The 20,737-nt window shown below is 40.1% G+C and overlaps 2 protein-coding genes across 24 annotated transcripts in view; one reads left to right on the top strand and one right to left on the bottom strand.

Annotated features, from left to right (window-relative positions):
* Nucleotides 1–14,469, bottom strand: part of DCP1B (decapping mRNA 1B) — a 53,888-nt gene extending 39,419 nt beyond the window's left edge. The window contains exons 1-4 of one of the 4 annotated variants that reach the window (XM_038576314.1): nt 14,285–14,423; nt 10,397–10,559; nt 8,023–8,063; nt 3,560–3,687 (exon numbers count right to left, since the gene is read on the bottom strand). In XM_038576314.1, the coding sequence (XP_038432242.1) occupies nt 3,560–3,656 (97 nt within the window). In that variant the 5' untranslated portion in view covers nt 3,657–3,687; nt 8,023–8,063; nt 10,397–10,559; nt 14,285–14,423. Of the gene's footprint in view, nt 1–3,559; nt 3,688–8,022; nt 8,064–10,396; nt 10,560–14,284 lie in introns of all 4 variants that reach the window. The other 3 variants (XM_038576315.1, XM_038576313.1, XM_038576312.1) reach the window with 3 other exon arrangements.
* Nucleotides 1–20,737, top strand: part of CACNA1C (calcium voltage-gated channel subunit alpha1 C) — a 747,770-nt gene that overhangs the window by 19,683 nt on the left and 707,350 nt on the right. The window lies entirely within an intron of this gene.

The raw sequence follows: 20,737 nt of genomic DNA, 5'->3' as shown, positions 1-20,737 counted from the left end.
CTTTGATCTTAAATATCTTGATTTTGCCTTTTATCATTTCCTCTAAGCTCCAGGCTTATGTCTGCAATGAAATCAAGCAGCTTAAAAGAATTTCATTCTAATCAACATGTTGGTCTAATTCTGAAATCTACGTGCCTCGGCTGTCTGTAACTTACAACTAAATGGTCTTTAGTTGCTAAACAAAGGACTATACTAGAAAAGAAATGGTCAAATTAAGCTTTTTGTTACATTGGTTTTTGATATTCTAATAACTGAGATACAAGAGATTCTCAACTTAAAAAAATAAACTTGCTTTTTAAACTTTTGAGTGTGCAATAAAAAGACTAAGTATTTCTTAAAAGATAAATGCATCATTAAGACGCAAAGACAAATGCATCATTCATATGTGTTAGAAATTTCACTGCTTGGGCCTGGGCTTTTATAAAAGTTAGGCTTTCTTAATTCAAATGCTATTTCTACCTCAAAATTGTCATGGACCCTGGCAAATGACTTCAATCTCTTTAATCTCAGCTTCCTCATTTATTAAACAAGAATAACAACATTTCCAAGAAAAAGTTATGAGTTAAATAACCCATATAAAGCCTTGACATAGTGCCTGGCAGACAGTAAATGCTCATTCAGTAAATGTTTGCTGAATAAATGAATTTCTGCCCTTAATTAACAGCTGTCTTACTTTTAAAGCTTATATAGGTCAAACCCTAGTACAGCCAAGTTTAAAAACTATAAATCCTTTAATGTAATAAAACTGTATGTTTTGTGCTTGGTCAAAATTCAAAGTTACTTATTTATAAACGTCATTTTTTTTAATTAAATGAAGAAATTTTAAGATTTTTATTCTTTGATTTTGCTTTTCTAAATTCATCCCCTCTAGGACAGGGATAATTGCCTCTCTAGGTATTCTTTTTTTTTTTTTTTTTTTTTAACTTACTGACTCTAAAACAACCCATGAGAAAACTCACCACAAACCTAAATCAACTCTATCTGTCCAAATATGGCCTATGACATACCTAGGCCAAAGTGAAATGCCAAGACTATACAGAGATTCTTGATTATAAAAGTCTTGAGGAGTAGAGTCTTAAAAACCATTCTTAGGTGAAGCTGGCTTTACTGTTCAAAGGACAATCTGTATGTTATTAGAGAATATGTAAACCATATAGGATTATTACATAAAATATTTGAATTCTTTAGACACATTTGAGAGGTATCTGAGACCCTGAAAGCAACCCGGGGTAAAGTCTTCTGTGAACCTTTGATGGCAGAGACCGAAAAGGCTTTTACAAATACACTAAAACCAAAGACTATGGCTACAAAGGTAATTAGTATCAGATATTAAGGGGAAAATAAAAAGCAAATAAGCCCAGAAAGGTAAATGGATCCAATCCCCTCCGTTCTTTGCTGTTCAACTAATTTCATTTCTTTCTTATAGAAATATTTTGTTATGCATCCAAAAGGCTGCCTTCAATCTGCATTCATGTTCAATAGTATAGAGAACAGTACAGGGGGTGTAGAAGCAAAAAAAAAAAAAAAAAAAAAAAGCAGAATTTATGGGTTTCTCTCAGATCTATCATCTCATTGAGCCTCACTTTTCTCATCTGCAAAATGACAGTGAAATGTCTGCCCTACAAAGTTGTGATTATGAAATACGGTAAAATAAATTAAAATGCCTAGGACAATGCTGTTCAATGGAAATATAATGTGAACCATAATGTGAGCCACACATATAATTTTAAATAAAAAAATTAAAAGCAGGTGAAATTAATTTTAATAATATATTTTATTTAACTCAATAGATTCAAAATATTATCATTTCAACAGATAAATCAATATAAAATTATTAATGAGAGCTTTCCTTAATCTTTATTTGTGTACTATAAGTCTTTGCAAATCAATGTGTATTTTACACTCACAGCACAGCTCAGTTCAGACTGGCTACATGTCCAGGGCTCCATGGCCACTTGCCATCAGAAGCTACCAGCAGAGGCCTAGAGCCAAGGTAAGGTTTGATATGTTTATTACAACCAAACAGTGTATTTCCTACCAGATAAACCCTGTGGGACTTAGGAAAGTTATTTTTTTAAATCAACTACATTAAAGAGAGTCTGTATTTTTATATTTTTGATATAGTATGTGATATATAATACTGTGATAAGAATTTAAAATAAAATATTATCTATACTAACTAGGCCAAGTATTTATCCAAAATAAGAACAACCAAACACGACTCTTATAAATCACTAATATTCATTTATTTTATATTTATTTTTCTGATTATATTATTAGGATTTGAATTATATACTAATTTGACACAGAATCTAATAATCTAAAAGAAATAAACCAGACATAACTATAAGCACACAAATAATTCAAGTAACTATTAGCTACAATTGATTTAACTACACTCCTAGGAAAGAAATAGGAGTAAAGAATAAAATATTTCTTTATATTACTAAATTTTTCATTTCACAGGACTTAACACTGATGTCACGTCACAGTTTTAATGGCTTTTTTTCTCAAAGAACTTAACTGTATTCTTTAAATAACAGATGACCACTTAACATGGCAAACTGATTATATGTGAATATAATTAAATTAAAATGCTACATTTATTTCAAAACAATTCACTGCAGTTGAAACATTAAATAATATTTGCATTATATTCATTATTAAAATTACACTGAATGGTATACAGTTGGCAAATTCTTGTATTTTGATCTCAAGAGCAAAGGTGAAAAATGTATGGAAAACATTTAACTGCCAGGTCTTTCTGAAAGTTATGCACAAAGCACAGAGCATGTGCATACACATACAATTTATATTTAGGTATGCTCTCGTTTTTCTGTGTATGGAGATGCTCCTGCAGTTCATGTATTTTTCAGCAATTTTTCTCTGGGCTGCCCAGTAGTCCAACACAAGTGGTCAGATAATTACAAGAGTAAAATGGAGAGAGAATATTGGATAGGTGATTGCTACTCATTTTGAATCAGACAAGGACCATTTACTTACCTAATATAACTTCAACATTACAAAGTGTTACAAAATCCGTAATGACCAAAACTCTTTGGACTTCGGTTTTTCATTTACTATGTGTTCAAAAGATGGCAATTCTAGAATACTGGCCCTCTCCCTCCAATATTCTATCAGGATGCTTAGTCAGAAGTGATACACAAGGAAAAAATGCCACTAGCTGAATCATTAATTCTGTATTTGTAGCACTGCCTAAGGGTCTACTCCTCTGGAGTCTCCTGACCAAAGATTTGCCTCACTCAGCCCTACTGAGGTTTAAAATCTCTCATGGGTTCACACTACAAACAGGTCTAGCCACAGAAGAAGCTATTTGTAAGGGTTCAAATACTTACATCATCATATTCACATAGTTTTCATTTAAACTTTCACAAGGAAGAAGCTATTCCCTCATTGGACATGCATTTCCCGAGCTAACTGATGACCCTATGAGTCGTCACTGATAACAAACACAAACACAAAGACATCTACCATACAGTTTTAAACACTTAGCCAAACTGCAGAAATAAAACTATTCAATGCATTAAGAAAGACTCACATCTGGCATTTCTGTAGAGAAGGAAAGGGTCTTGGAGCTGGAAATCCAGGTCTTTAGTAATGGGTTCTGTCCTGTTTTCCATGCTCAACCTATTCATAATGGTGAATCCATGCTTTGGAGAAGCAGACCTGTAGGGAGGATATCAAAAGACAAATTATTCAACAGGAGTCCACTTTCAGTAGACTCAGTACTTCAGTAGAAGTACTATTCGAATGTGTTTCTCAACTTTTTGATCTGTATAGACAGCTTTGTTCAAGCAGACTGCACACATATAAAGCACTGACTCTTTACTCCTGGCTAATAGGACTGACGTATGCTAATTCATGTACTACTTGTAGTACACACAGCATGACTGCCACTCCTGTTCCTTGGGCAAAATCAAATCCTACTTATTTAGCTATGTGTGTATAGATATCTTGCTTCCCCACCTAGGTTGTAAACTCCTTTAATGCAGAAATAATAATCACTTAAAAAAATTACTCATGGATACTTTGAAAGAACCTTGATAGTTAATATAGAGTGCACATCATGATCATAGGAAGAAATTTTTCATAGAAAATGTTAGTGTTGGTTTGAAATTGCAGTTGTAAAATTTCTTGGAGAAATGATGCCACTCTGGTCAACGAACCTAGAATAAGATATAATTAAAAGACTGTAGAATTTAATGCAAGAAGCAGTTATTTTGTTTTCTTCAATATAAAGGAAACCACCCGATAAACTACTATAAGAGTTTTTTTCTGTAAAAATGTGTCATTTAGTGACTTTTTATTTTTAATTTCACTGAATGCCTTCAGTGCCTACTCTGACAGGCAGAAAGAGCCCAAATTACACAGAGTGTAACTCTAACAACTACATGTGCATTTGTCTACTCTTGGGTGACAGCCATATAGTAATACAACTGTGCAACTTCTGGTGCCACTAGCTGAATCAAATGACAAATGAAACACCAAATGCTTCTATGCTGAAACTAAACCAAGCAGAATTCATTTATTTACTTTAAACTAGGGCAGCAGGGTAACCAACCCACAGAAATGTTCTGAGCAATAGGGAGAAAAAGTGTTTACATTTTAGTCTTACTTCACCTTAACCATTTGATGCCACTAAAGAAGTAAAATTCATCAACAGTACTACTTACAGAGTTTTCTTTTGAGACTTCCAATTTTAAAACTGATGGAAGGCAATCCTTGCCTAACATTTTATAGAAAGGTAAAGTGGTGGTGTGCAAATAATACATACTAGAATAACTGTGATAATCATTTTAATTTAAATTCCAAGGAAGAATGAAAAAAGAGTTCCCAAGATCTCTGAGAGAGGGTCCTCTGAAAGTGTCAAGTTCAAAAATCACCAGTGGGTGTCTCTATGAACTCTGTATTACAGAAAGCAAGCCATGGGAGGAAATAAAGAAAAGAAATAATTTTTAAAATGGGATTAGGTGTTTTTATTCAGAATCAGAATTTGATTCTTCAAGGATTTCATTATCACAACAGGACCTCGCCTCTCCAATAGTACAGTTACTATACCATCTCCTAATTTATAAAATAGGCTCAGGGGATGAATGTGCCAGTTCCTCTAAAGCAATATCCATAACACAAGTCAAAATATTATCACCAGCAGCTCCATTACCTGTACTAAAAGCTCCCTTCTGACTTTTATGAGCATTTGTTATTCTCTACTGAGGAAAGACCAATGTGCTACAATCTGGCATCCATCTGATGGTGGGGTGATTGGTCCATCCCCCAGGAAGGGGGAGATGGGAAAATCTGACTCTTGAGGAGTCAGATTTGGGGAAGAGATTAAGGAACAGGGAAAGAGTTAAACCTAATGGTTTAACTGACAGCTCCATTTAGAACTCAGAGTATATTAAAAAACACTTGAAAATGCAAACTTGTATTTGGTTTGGGTACAAAGAGAAAATACTTGTATAATTTGTTAATCTTCTGCAGCCAAAAAAAGAAAAAAAGAGAGAGAGGGCCTACTAAAAATCCCTAAAACAAATCATTTGTGTATATTAATACATCTTTCACTTCTCAAAACAGTAGTAGAGCTGTAAGAAGTGAATGAGAAATGCACGGTGTGTGTGTGTGTGTGTGTGTGTGTGTGTGTGTACGCTTGGTATAAGTCAGGGTTCATCCATTTGGTTTTCTTTTCACACTTCAAAATTCTCAAGAGTAGCATATACTCACTTGGTGGTATGTTCTGGTGATTTTGGAATGCTTTAGAACTAATGTAAACTAAAGTAGCCATGGCTCTTGCACTCCCACCACTTTTCTGAAACTGTGAATAAGCCAGCCTCCTCTACCTACTCTGAAGGCCTTGCTCATTTGTTCCTTTCTTTCCACCCCCTGTGGCTTCTGCCTCCAACTCTGCACTCTTCTGCCATTCTTGCACTGTGCCTCTCCACAACGTTCTTGTTTTGCTTCTATCTGTATGGCTAACTCCTCTCTGTATCTCTGGGCCCCTAAAACTCAACCACTAGCCCTCATCACTTTCTTCTCCTTCAGAGAATGCTTGTTCTCTCATGGCTTCAACAACCAGTTTAAGGCAGATGAGTCCAAGCTCTGTATCTCCATCCCTGACCTGTCCTGAGGCTCCCAGCATCTCATTTCAATGCCCTGCCATCACTCTACAATCATGATTTCAAAATAAAATTACCTTCAAACTAGATTCTCCACTTCCTGCCTTTCCATTTTGCTCATGATTCTGTCATTCTTTCAGTCTTCTATTTCAAATTCTTAGATTTTAAAAAATTTCACCATGTTTTTTTTTAAAAGATTTATTTATTCATGAGAGACAGAGAGAGAAAAAGAGAGAGAGAGAGAGGCAGAGAGAGAGAGAGAGGATAGAGAGAGATATGCAGAGACACAGGCAGAGGGAGAAGCAGGCTCCACGCAGGGAGCCTGATGTGGGACTCAACCCCAGGACCCTAGGATCACACCCTGAGCCAAAGGCAGACGCTTAACCGCTGAGCCACCCAGGCATCTCTCGTCATGCCTTCTAAATGTGCAATCTTTCAAGAAATTTTTTCAATCTCAACTTCCACCATTCTAGTCCATACTTCCATCATCTCTTATCTACTCCACTGCAATAATCTTCTCAATGTCTTCTCTAACTCCAACTTGTTCTAGAACCAGTGCATCCTCATAATGCTAAGACACTGACTTTCCCCACATATTTTGCCATACTCTATTCTTCCCTGTTCGTAAACCTTCAGTGACTCCCTACTGCTAAGAAGATAGATTTCAAAATCCTTGGTCTGATTCCAAGCTAGCAAAATCTCTTTCATACTGTCTTCTAACTGATATAAACCAAAATAAACTCTCTGTAGCCAAAAGTCATTTTCCTTAGTCTCTTTACCACACTGGGTTCTATGCCTCAGTTTCTGCCATTCCTCCTGTTGAGACAGGCCTTCCCTCTCCTTTATGCAAGTTAAGTGCTACCTTATTCCTGAGGCCTACTCAAGACTCAACAATTCTATAAAGCCTTCCATAATCATAGCAGCCCATCCATTGCTTATCACCTATCAAATGGTACTGAGGATAGGCTATCTGTATTTTGGGGTTTATCTTTATTTTTATTGTTTTTATTTATTTTGGGGGAGGGTTTAATCTTTAAATGCCAATGTGTAAAACATATATAGGTGTGTGCGTGTGTGCATTTTCTACCTCCCCAATGAAGCTCTTAGCTCTAGAAGGGTTTGTGCTAGGACTTCGTATTTTATCTTCATCCTCCCACTGACAATAATGGACAGTTTATGTGAATGCTTATGTGAATAAAATGTTTAACTATTAAGACAATATACATACTATGTGTCTCTGTGTGTTTATGTGATATTAACAATTTCTGATGCAAATGATCAAAAACATGAATTTATTAAATCTATCCTGAAATATATTCTATTAACTATATAATGAAGGACTCAAAGACATCTTTAATTTTGGAGCATACTTCTTTAAAGAGTCAAAGGCAGAGGCGTGGGGAGGTGACCAATAAAAACCTTTTTCCAAAGAATATATTTAATACTATTTTTAAAAGAACACAAAGATTTAAGTTCATCAATATTAGAGGTTTTTTTTTTTTTTTTTTTTTTTTTTTTTTCAATATTAGAGCTTAAACTCTGGAGGATGTCTGGGTGGCTCAGTGGTTGAGCATCTGCCTTTGGCTCAGGTCATGATCCTGAGGTCCTGGGATAGAGTCCCACGTCGGGCTCCTGGTGCATGAAGCCTGCTTCTCCCTCTGCCTGTGTCTCTGCCTCTCTCTCTCTCTCTCTGTCTGTGTGACTATCATAAATAAATAAAAATTAAAAAAAAAAACAAAAAAACAAAAAAACTTCAAACTAAGATTCAGGTGGGTTTTTTTTTTCCTTCTCTTTGAAATAAAACTACATTTGGAAGAAGAGTGACACCATTGAGTTAAAATATTCTTTCAAAGACTGTAATTTCTTCAGAAAAGTAAAATACTCTTACCTTGTGTAAACAAATAAGGTTCCTTCTACATCAGTCTTTTCCTAAAAACAAAAACAAAACAGCAAAATATGTATATTCTCTTCATTAATCTTAACTTCAGAGGTTAGAGAACATTCAGTTTCAAGTAAGGCCAAATACCTGTAACATGAGGGGTTATTCTTAGGGAAAGGAGAACAGGTTCTCAGCATGGTTATGGTTCTGCTGATTAAGCAAGAGGAAGCAGCCATTCTCCTTCTGTCATTTATGAAATAAACCATCATTATCGCCCTTTACTAAAACAGGGACAGCATCACATCTCTGGCTAAAGAGATACAAAAATACACCCCACGGATTTCCTTTGAAAGAGGAGATGATAAGTGCGCTGCCTTTTCTTCTACCCTGTGACCTGCGTATGTGGCAAGCTGCAGAGTCATTGGTGTCCGCATTTCATTATCCCTATTTTCTGAGTTTATTTTCTCTTGCCATATCCTGTCACCTAGGAGAGCAGATGATCTGCCAATAACCCTACTTTGACTACAACACAGGAGAGAACAATGATGCTGTAGTTTTCAGACAAATTAATCACCAACGTGGTGTGAAATATTTAGAGTCTAATCCAGATCTCTAAAATCAGGTTAGAAACATTGATAAGCCAGGACTCAAGAAATCTACCTGAGAGAAACTGTTTAAATGATAAAGTGAAGGTGATATACTATCATTTCTGTTCATATGGAAAGGCTCTCTTCCATATCTTCCATATCTCTGAAGACAGGAGCCCAGGTCCTGATGAAAATGTTTGTCAGTACCATGCATACGAAAGAAAATGTTTTAATTATTAATCAGATTATTATAATTTAGAATTTAAAAGGTACTTTTGCTACTTATATGGTTTAATTTCAGCATTCTACTTAACCTCCTAATATTTTACTATTAATATCTATTACTAAAATCACTCAAAATTTAAGTACTCTGTAGTTTTGGGGAAAAATACACTCTTTATAAGGCCGTTGCCTAATACTAAATGATACTTTTTTTAAAGGCACATAAAACATTGGAAGCATGATTCTCTCATATGCTCATGTAATTTCAGCAATTTTCTTGGTCACCTCACTTCAGTGGGTGTTAAAGTATGGTCCCCACACCAGCAGTATCAGCATCACCTGGGATCTTGATAAAAATGCAAATTCTTGGGCTTCTCCCAGATCTACTGACTCAAATTCTGGGCCCACCTCATATTCTTTTAGCTGTCAGCTCATTCTGATGTATGCTATGTGAAAACTGCTGCCTTAGTTCAGGAACATATTCTCTGCCCAAAGAACTGTACTAGGAGTAGTGAAATCAAAGTACGCTATGTCCCAAATTATATCAAACATCACCAAACACTTTTTAAAGAGCAAATGGATATTAAGAGTCAATTACTTAGTAATAAGAATTTTAATCCTCATTAAAAAAAAATAGAATATGCAATTAAAAATAGTTTATAGCAGTTAAAACAATTTTAGTCTTTTCTCTAATATATAAACATAGGTACGAAAGTTAGAGATCATCCTTTAACTGGATTTATTATCAAGTTCATATAATAACTTCAGTGTATTGTGAAAAACAGTCTTACTTCTCAAATGTGGCCCTCTTCCAGTGTGCTTTGAAAAATGCAAAGTCAAAATGAAAAAAAAAAAAGATACCAAAACATTATTATCTTTCCTTGTGTAAACAAACATAGTTAATTCTTATCTGTTGAGAAATCTATATCCTGGGTGCACTTTAAGCGCTAAGCGTTACCTAAAATGCCACAATATTAATCACTAAGAAAATGGCCACTACAGAACAATCAATACTACCCAAACAGTCTAAAAATTTGTGGCATTCCTAAAGTCGAATTGGTACAGTTGGCAAGTATTTACAGTCCACAGAGCCTTTAAGAATAAATGTGTAAAAATTAAATATTTATATTATTTGTTACATTGATAAGAAGCTGAAACAGAAATACAGGTTAAGGAACTAGACAAGAGCCTATCTATATGCATTGCAAGGACCACTTGCTGCAAGGCCAAAACACTTTCATGTCTTCCAGTATTTGACCTTAGACTGTTTCATCTTAGTGATCCAAATCAGGATGTTTCTATAGATAAGCACATATAAAGCTAACAGCTTTTGACTTGTTTCCCTTTTTCCTCCATGAAGTAGTAATGGAAATTACCTTTTCTTAAAAAAAAAAAAAAAAAAAAAAAAAAAAGATATTAATGCCCAATTTTAGTTTAGAAAAATCCAGAATCAGAAATGTTAAAAGCATGTTCATGTTTCTCCTGAAATTTCTTTCCAACTTGTAACAGGCAATTTTTTTGATTCCACAAATTAGTGAGATCAAACAATATCAGTATGTCTTTGTCTGACTTACTTCATTTAGCGCGGTGCCTCAAGGTAATGGACCCCACCTCTTGATTGAAAGACTGTTAAAGAATTTGTGGCCCTCTTCAATTGCAACGCGTCCTGAAAAAGTTTGAAATTCCCCCTCACTGACTAGAGGCGACTTCCACAGCCCAATACCAGACCTGGTCTCCCTGTAGAATGAACATATGCAACAGTTTTGGAGAGTTTTCCTTGGGATCCAGACCTGTAACTAGGAAAGTCTGCACCAAACAAAATCCACTTTGTATATTGCCCACCACGAGCACTGTCATCAGCATTGAAGTGTATCAGGATTTCTTAAATCTTCATTATGAATACCTGGAGTAGAGTTCTTGCCAGGTCTTACTGGACTAACTAGTTTATTATTCTCTCAGATTCTTTGCTGAAAAGAGGCGACCAGCCTAGAATACTCAGATCTTTTGATTTAAAAAACGTATTTCAGGGACACCTGGGTGGCTCAGCGGTTGAGCATCTATCTGCCTTTGGCTCAGGGTGTGATCCTGGAGTCCTGGGATCCCTGCAAGGAGCCTGTTTCACCCTTTGCCTGTGTCTCTGCCTCTCTCTCTCTCTGTCTCTCATGAACAAATAAATAAAATCTTTGAAAAGAACCCCCATATATCTAAGAAAAAATTTTTTTTTAAAGATTTTATTTATTTATTCATGAGAGAGAGAGAGAGAGAGAGAGACGGAGAGAGGCAGAGACACAGGCAGAGGAAGAGGCAGGCTCCATGCAGGGAGCCTGACATGGGACTCGATCCCGGGTCTCCAGGATCAGGATCAGGCCCTGGGCAGAAGGCTGCACTAAACCGCTGAGCCACCCAGGCTGCCCCCCAAAAAACATATTTTAAGTACTCTATTATACCTGGACAAAAAAAGGGCTTTGGAAATGTACATTCTGATCTATCAAGGCTGAAATGGCTCAATTTCATGTATTTTCCTAGTCCCTCCAGAGTTATCCAAGGATAAACAGATTTTTTTTTTTTTCTTTCTGGGCCAAGCCCAGGGTTGGGGTTCTGGAGTATAGTTAAAACAAGATTTTATTAGGTTCTTAGGTCCTCTAGGCAAAGACCTCTACATTAAATAATTATAGTTTCTAGTTCTGGGGAATTTTAGCTAAAATTTTAAAAGTACAATTTAATGATTTACTATTACTCTCTATTATAAAATCTAACATGTATTAAAAAATTAAGCATTCAAAATTTAAAATAAGATGGAATACAAAATTGTGCCAGTTGGCCAATTACTGTGACTTGGCACAGTATTTAACACCTTTGAAACCACCCAAAGCAATCTCTACATTACTAATTATCTATGTTAATATAATGAAAAAGTAGGTCTCCATTTATCCCCATAAATTTGTCTCTCTCAATCATGCATGTAGCATCTAAGTCACCTATGAGCCTTTAACATATAGCAAATGCCTACAAAAGGAGATTTTAATCTGGAAGGTTATACTTTTTAAAACTCCAAATGATTTCAATACACACAAAACTTAGAAAACACTAGCTAGAAACATAATAGTCATTCTAAGGCAGTTTCTCAAGCTCAGCACTTTTGATATTTGGGGCCAGATAAATCTTTGTCATGGGGGCTTGTCCTGTGTGTAGGACATTTAGCAGCATCCCTGGCTTATCCTTTGGATGCCAGTAACATGTTCTCTCTTGGTGTGACAACCACAAATTTCGGTCAGATAACTGCCAAATGTTCCTTGGAGACAAAATCAAAACTAGCTACGAGCCACTACTCCAAGGACTGAAAGGTGAAAATATATTCTTCAAACGACAATTGGGTATTTGGGGGGAGCAGTCTTTTCAGATAATGAGAAGTAGTTCTAGCTCTCAAATTCTGATTCCAGTCATGACATTATTTTTCTTCATCTTTCCTTCAAGCACCTCATTTTCTGTCTACCCTTCATTTCTAATACCTCCTGCTCTAAATGCCTGAAGTCATTCTTCATCTATTTCAGTGTAGTAAGAATTTCCTTCCCTTACTTCCCATCTGCTTTCTTGCATATACTTTCACCTCCAATCTCAAGAATGTTCTTTATACTTTCAGTAGGCTTATGTTCAAAGGGCTCCAGTCCAGAGGCCCTGAGTGATGACATATGGAGACAGTGGTGACAAACTGCTTACCCTGAGCAACTGCTCTACCTCTGAACTAGGTCTCTTTCTTCTGGCTACCACAGCCTTGAAGATTAGTACTTTGAAAGAATGACCTTTTACTGAATGAATTATGCCCTGTCTGAAGGCAACAAGCTCAGGAAGCAGGAAAACATAACTCCTGTAAATAATGCGTTGTGACACTTCTGTCTTTTGATGAGGCTTTAGAAGGACTTCACTGGCTATCTAATAAACCTCTGTAAGTATTTTAACAGGGATCTATCACAGATTTCCTGTCAAAGGCCTGTAGGAGACAATTGTTTTCCAAAAGGAATGGTTTCCTCTGCATGTTAACAATTTCTCAAGATTCTCCAGACTCTAATCTCACTGACAAGTAGGCTCACGGAGATCCTTTCTCTCCTACAAAATTGCCTTGACAGAAATAACACGTTAAGTCTTTGGCATTTTCTTATAGAGCAATATAATAGCAATACAATATGTATCATATCTTTGTATTTTTTCTAAACTCCCATTGATGAGATTGTCCAGTACACTGTTCAGTGTCCTCTATACATATAAAGACCCAGGTGACAAATTCCCCCTAAAATTAGGGGGAAATAACCTCTCTCCTGACCAAGTGGTGTACTTTCTATTACAGATGGTGATTAAAGAGGTCTCCCTGCTTTCCTTTTTTGCGGAGGACTAAGAGTACAGACCTGAGTTCCTTACTCCGTTCCAGCAAATCTCCTCACTTAAGAACTTAGGGCAAAACTGTTCTCTTCTCTCTCCTTTTAAATCTTTTTACTTTTGTTTATGATTTTCAGGTGAATTTTTTTATTACAGACTGCTCAAGATGTACGCTAGCAATAAGGAGGCTATGTAAATGTATGCAGATGTTAAAAAAAACATGAATTTGCTCAAAATGCGTGTTTTCCTTGATTGAATTTTGATGTCTTGGAAAATATACTTTAAGAAAAAACCCTGAAATCCATTCATTCGCGCTCAGTTCTCTATACTGTTTTGTAACTTGTTTTAAAATGATGGAGGGTTATATAACGAACGGACTACTATTTGGGACAAAAACCGTATGAGGAAAAGAGAAACTACGTCTGTCTGCATTCAGGTGGGGGGGCCACAGAACCTCACGCAGCAGGACTCAGGCGTTTCAGGCCCCTGCCCCACTGTAACTGCGAGGAAGTCCAATTTCATTCCATGGCTATTCACCGGGTTTCTGCTTGGAGAAGGGCGCCGAGTAACCGGCTGGCCGCGCACTGGGCTCCGGGCGCCCGTCGGTCCGGGCAGGCTGCGCGACCCCCTTCGCCGGGGCGCCAGCCTCGGGGCAGGCGAGGCCCAGCCCCCGCGCCTCTGCCGGGGCCTCCCACTTGGCGTCGCCGAGTCGCCAGCGTCAGCCGCCCCTGCGGCCCACCCGAGCCCCCGCCTCCCCACAGCGCGGCTCCCCGCGCCGCCCGGCTGCGGCTCCGCTTCCCGGAGCCCGTCGGTCCTCCGGCCTCGGGGCGCCCCCCCCCCGCCCCCGCCTCGGCCCCGGGCCCGCCCCCGACCGCTCAGCTCTCCCCACGTGCGGGTCGTCGGGGGCTCCTCCGAGCGGCCGGCCGGGACCCGGCGGCCACGGCTTCGGCCACCGCCCTCCGCCGCCGTCCGTCTCCGTCCACCTGCAGCCCTCCGGGCGCGGGCGGGGCGCGGGCGGTCGCGGCCCGGGGCTGGCGATCTCTCTCCCCACCCTCGCCCTGCCGGCGCGGCCCCGGCGCGTCCGCACGCACCCACTCGTTGGCCCGATGGCCGAAGGTGTACAGAGCCACCTGGCTGGCCACGTCCACGATGCGGTTGATGTAGGGGTCGTGGCGCTGCAGGGCCGCCAGGCTGATGTCGCGCCCCTTCCCCACCAGGCCGCCAGCCGCCACGGCCGCCATCTTCCCTCCCTCCCCGGCATCAGCCAGCGCTGTCGGAAGCCACCCTCAATAGATCGCAGAGCGAGCGAGCCGCCTCGCCCCCGACACCGCGCGGCGGCCGCAGGTCCGGGGCGGCCTCGCTTCTCCAGCCGGCCCCCGCCCCCACCGCCGCGACACGCGCGAGGCAGTACTAGTCGATGGCCGCAAGCCCGCCCGCGACGAGCGCTGCGGGGCTGAAGCCGGTTCCCCTCCGCGAGGGCCGCTTCCTCGCTCTGCGGGCCTTGGAGCAGCGGGCGCGGCAGGTGCCCCTCTCGGACGCGTTGCACGCCTTGGCCTGTCTTGTCTTTGATCAGTGACCAAACCTCCAATAATAAATAAGCCCAAGGAATTAATAAACTGAGGGGAAAGGGCGCTGGGATCTCCCTATGCACAGACACCCTGGTTCTCGAGCCCCCGGGAATCCCCGAGACCCTTTCAGGGCCCTGCCAGGTCGAAACCACTCTGAGGACGCTGCTGAGCTGCGCTGGCCTCTTTCACCGCGTTGACACCGGCACCAATGGTGAGCGAGAGTACAGGTGTCCGAGTGAGTCCGGCCGGGCAGGGCACGACACTAAAAGCCCGGGCCACTGGAGGGTGTTCTCGGTGAAGTAGCAAAAATCCCTGATTTTATTAGAGTCCAACTGTTTGGCTCACTTTTAGAAGATTGATTATTTCTGAGAGAGCGTGCAGGGGAGTGGGGAGGGGCGGGGTGGGGTAGACTGAGCGCCCCCCCCCCCCCCCCCCCCCCCCCCCCCGCAGCGGGCAAAGCAGCGCAGGCCCTGCTCCCACCTCGTCACCCTGAGGTCACTACCCCGGGGAAACCGAGAGCGAGGGGCTCAACCACCCAGGCGCCCACACTTTTTAAGTCCTGTCTGAAGAAACCACAAGTGTGTGCAAAGCACACGTGCTGCACGCGGGAGTACCCTCTATTTGTCTCCAGGAAAATGCTGCTGTGCTTGAGGTGCAAGCTGAACTAGTATTTATTTTTATATTCACGGCACACTCTTCTTACTTGGAAGAAAGATGGACGGACCGTGGTTATTCAGACAGGTATTCCATAGACATTTTTTCAAAAATAAATAACATGCATCTGTCACTTCCAGGAAAACAAGAGCAATTATTGTTGACAATGATAATTTTTGAGCTTTCAAGTGAGAAATGGAAGCCTAGGGAACACATATCCACTACCAGGAGTTGGACAGCTTCTCAGTACTTGAAGTCTTTTCTGGTGAGATCGGTCGGCGTTTAGAAAGTCTGTGATGGGGGATTTGGTCTTTAAACCTTCGAGGATGTTGTCGGTCTGATGCTTGCATAACTGGATGTACATTTTTGTTAAAAGTTTTTAGCAAACGTTTAACATTTCTTTTGTAAAGGAATTTGCCTTTGAGTCTTGGGGTCTATGGATAAAGTCTACCTTTCCCAATATTTCAGGAAACATAGATTCACCCTAGTTGGCTCCCTAATAGTTGATCCAATGTCTTGTGAATCGAGATTTAGTAAATGCTTATTCTATTGAACTAAACCGTGAGTTAGTTGAATTTACTCATTTAATGCCTTTAAAAAAAATCTATTTATTCATGAGACACACACACACAGAGAGAGAGAGAGAGAGAGAGAAAGAAAGGCAGAGGGAGAAGCAGGCTCCATGCAGGGAGCCCGACGTGGGACTCGATCCAGGGTCTCCAGGATCACGCCCTGAGCCAAAGGCAGGCGCCAAACCGCTGAGCCACCGGGGCTGCCCTGTCTTTTCTTTCTCTTTCTTTCTTTCTTTCTTTCTTTCTTTCTTTCTTTCTTTCTTTCTTTCTTTCTTTCTTTCTTTTTCTTTTTCTTTTCTTTTTTTTAGAGCTTATGACTTATAGAATACTGAAATCCAAGTTGGAATAAAACAGCATACAATAACAAGTCCTGATCTTTCAGAATTTACATTCAAAGGAAGAGAGAAAAAAATGGGAAGTTTTTTTTTTTTAAACTTTCTATATTGTAAGGAAAAGAAAGAAAAGGGAAAAAACAAGGATTAGAAGTCACACAGAAAAAAAAAAACAAAACCATAATGTTGCAGTGACTCCAGCATTGCCATATTGTTCATTACTGGACCACGGAGCTTTGTTCTCTTTTTCAAAAATTCCTTTTTCCCCGAAAATCTTAAAGCTCCAATCTTCTAGGATGAAGACAGACTTCTGCCAACTTTCTGCTTAAATAACCTGTGTAAAATCAGGTCGTTGTTACTTATCCAAACATACCAAGCTGCAGGCTCTATGTTAGTAAAAGACCATTCATAATAGGCTAATTCTTTTTTAATCCATGTGACATTAACTTCCATTGGCTTCCACGGTGCTGGCATACTTCCACTGTGTTTCGGGAAGTCTCGTTATGATACCTTGAATAGCTACTCATGATTTTGGGGTTTCATGATTATTTTATAATTGTCATTATGAGATAAAACATGTGCCAACACTTGGTATTTAAAGTTTTATACTAGATTTTTTTTTTTTTATGATAGTCACACACAGAGAGAGAGAGAGAGAGAGAGAGAGGCAGAGACACAGGCAGAGGGAGAAGCAGGCTCCATGCACCGGGAGCCCGACGTGGGATTCGATCCCGGGTCTCCAGGATCGTGCCCTGGGCCAAAAGCAGGCGCCAAACCGCTGCGCCACCCAGGGATCCCTATACTAGAATTTAAAACAAGTTTGTAATGTGATAAAAAATAATGTTCAGGTCTATGATTTTTATACTATTGAAATGACTAAGATAAAATCCACCACCTAATCCATCAAGGTAATTGTTTGAACATACTATATTTCAATTGTTTGAAAATAGAGATATAAACGAAAATGTTTGGTTTTGTAGCTATGTATGAGTGCTTGTATATAAATATAAATTGACTTTTATGGCATAACAATCTGAAACATAAATACACAGTCTGCTTTACTAGTGCTCTTTGTTGTGTAAATGACCTCCAAGTTTTGCATTTGTCCTAGAGTAGAATGTGTCGGAATGGAGGGGAAAGAGGAGCTTCCAGGATGCCCCCTAAGAGTTTGTGATTCTAAAATGACTTAAATGACTGATGGTTTGCTTGTGCTGCCTGTATGAATCGTCCTTTTTGCTAGGAATTTTGTACTAAAAGATGATAGAAGTAAGGAATTAATGAATGCCCTCTTTCTCCTATTGGAGGGAAATGGTTTGAAGCTTGTTACCAGTTGTTCTCAGTGCATGGTTCATTTCTTTTGTAGACAGCAGTATACAGTGGAAGAGGAAAGGGAAACTACTTTAATAACATCTTTTTATCTATGTGACCTACAAGTGACCTTACCTTTAACCTGGGGATCCTTTTTTTTTTTTTTAAGATTTTATTTATTTATTCATGGGAGTCACACAGAGAGAGGCAGAGGGAGAAGCAGGCTCCATGCAGGGAGCCCGATGTGGAACTTGATCCCGGGACTCCAGGATCACGCCCTGGGCCAAAGGCAGGCGCTAAACCACTGAGCCACCTAGGCGTCCCTAACTTGGGGATCCTAACTAATATTTGCCCTACCAATTTTATGAAATAAATGAGATCAAGTTAGCTTACTTGAAAAAGATTTACAATCTAGGAAATGTTCTGCAAATGAGAAAAGCTATTCTAACTACATCATCAAGGGCGCCTAGGTGGCTCATTCGGTTAAGTGTCTGCTTTTGGCTCAGGTCATAATCCTGGAGTCCTGGGATCAAGCCCCATGTCGGGCTCCCCAATCAGCCAAGAGTCTGCTTCTCCCTTTCCCTCTGTCTGTCACTGCTTGTGTTCTCTGTGTCTCTCTTGTTCACTCTCCCTCTTTCAAATAAATAAAAATCTTAAAAAAAAAAACAACCCTACATCATCATTAGCATTAGTTTCATCATTGTTATTATTTCTTTTTTTAAAAAAAGATTTTTAAATTTATTTTAGAGAGCGTGGCAGGGGAAGCAGAGAGAGGGGGAGATAAGCAGACTCCTCTCTGAGCTCAGGGGCTCCAACCCAAGACCCTGAGAGCATGACCTAAGCCGAAACCAAGAGTTCAGCACCCAACCAACTGAGCACCCAGGTGCCCTTGTTATTATTATTTCTAATAGAAGCCCAGAAGGATCCTTCCTGTCCAATTACATTGCCACTGTTCAGTTCGTCTCAACAAAGTTCTGTGTGACAAGGAGCTTGTTTTTATTTTTTAATTTATTTTTAATTTTTTTTTATTTTGTTAAGAACTTGTTTATTCATGAGAGACACGGAAAGAGAAAGGCAGAGACAGAAGCAGGTTCCTCACAGGGAGCCAGATGTGGAACTTGATCCCAGGACTCCTGGATCATGCCCTGAGCCGAAGGCAGACACTCAACCACTGAGCCACCCAGGCGTCCTGACAAGGAGCTTGTTAATTCCCAAGGCAGTTCATTCCCAGGATTTCTATAAAATGGATAATGTGAGCTAAAACATACTTATCAAAAACTTCAAAAACAGAGGAATAAATAATATAGTAAATACATGTCTGTTCCATGAGATTGCAAGCAGCTGAGATGTGAAATAGCTGTCAGAGGGCCTTGGAGCAGAATGAGAAGGGGCAGATGTGGGAAAGAAAGGGACCTGTTGGGTGAGCCTTTGCTCAAGCCTGAAATTTCTCCAGTCTGGGCCCAGCCACTGCCTGGATTAAACCTCTGCTAACCTGGCCTGGAGTGGACTTGGGGTAACTGGAGCTCTTTGGAATGGGGAGACCACACATACACATTCTCTTCTAATCTCATTTTGCCTCTCTCCGCCAGTCCCACTAAACCTATTCACTTTACCTCATTGTCAGGGGTCAGGCTTAGTGGGCACAGAGGACCTCTGCACTAAAGATGTCTTTCTAGTTGCTTCCCAATGCCTAGACCATGTTAAAACATGAGAAGTGCCTTTAATTCCACATGAAGAGATTACAGGCTTAAAACACAAGACCACTGCAGTAACTAACGTCTGTGAGTTTCAGCACCTGAATGCTAAGAGGGAGAGCAGGATGTGGAAAGGGTGTGTTGAGACAGCAGAAGACAAATCTCCATTTTGCAAGTGCACCATGGAAGGGACCGTGGAAGTTGCATAGACCATCTGCCATGTCTCTGCAAACACAGGCAGCTCTGCGTCATGATTCAGAAAGCTGATACTGAATGTGGCCAATTTCACATAAAGTTTTGTCCTGGGGCAGAGTGGGAGTGTGGGAGGTTGTTAGCGGATTTTGCATTAGGACAGCAAACTTGAGTTGCTTCTCATGTTACCTAGGTGTGTGTGGTGCCAGCCAGTTCACTGTGGCACTACCAACACCGTCGAGGGATGACCTTATGATTATTTGATTTGGGTAGAATCCACAGTTCTAGGCAGGCCACTTCAATTCTCTGTGGGATAAAGTGATTGAATTAGGATGCTTCCCCACTCCAGATTGCGTGGCTAGCTATTGAACCACCTCCAGTCATCTCAAATGCTGCAGTCTTTACCAATATGTCGATGAGCCCAGAAACAATAATGAACAATCTGTTTGATGCACATTGAAATTAGGTCAGGAAAGCAGCGTATTGAGGACTTATTAACATTATGTCAAAACTGAGGGCTGAATGTTATAATCAAGAAAGAGAAAGGGTGTCATCCTTCATTTTCTGTGCTCTTTCCTTCTCAGAGGGAAAAACAGTCACTGTTGGGAGGAAGGAATATTTACCCTTGCTACACTTAAGGTGATCAGCTCTCTCTGCAGATTGTTAATCCAGGTGAAATACCTATTTCAAGTTACCTTGACGATTTACATGGCAGTCTATAGGAAGCAGTCGGAAAAAAGTGTCAGGGAGTCCTAGATGGAATACATTTGAAGGATTTTCTGATTACTTATAATCAATACAACCTACCATGTCAGCTCTCCACTCGGTGATTGATTTTTCTCTTTTTAAACTGATGTGTGAAGCCCCAAAGGAAAATGAACAGCAAAATATTGTGCTGAACTAAACTTAAGTCCAAGGTAAGAGGGTTTGGAAGAACACTTGGCTTAGTCAGGAGCCAGTACTCTAAAAATGGGTTAGAGGCCTGAGGAGGCGGTGTAGAATCTGTTGAGAGAATGCTGAGATTTTAAAACATTTCCCAGCCTGGACCCTCAAGCCTGTCTTGTATAGTCTCTATTAGGTTTGACAAACTATAGCCCACAGGCCAAATCTAGCCCTCTGCCTGTTTCATAAATAAAGTTTTATTGGGGCACAGTCACACTCAGTGTATTGATAGACAGCCAGAGGGCTGCTCTCACCCTAGAACAGCACAGTTGAGTGGCTACA

The sequence above is a fragment of the Canis lupus genome, chromosome 27 (genome assembly GCF_011100685.1).
Source record: "Canis lupus familiaris isolate Mischka breed German Shepherd chromosome 27, alternate assembly UU_Cfam_GSD_1.0, whole genome shotgun sequence".
NCBI lineage: Eukaryota > Metazoa > Chordata > Mammalia > Carnivora > Canidae > Canis > Canis lupus.
The sequence above is the reverse complement of the archived record's forward strand: the minus strand, read 5'-3'. Positions and strand labels throughout refer to the sequence as shown.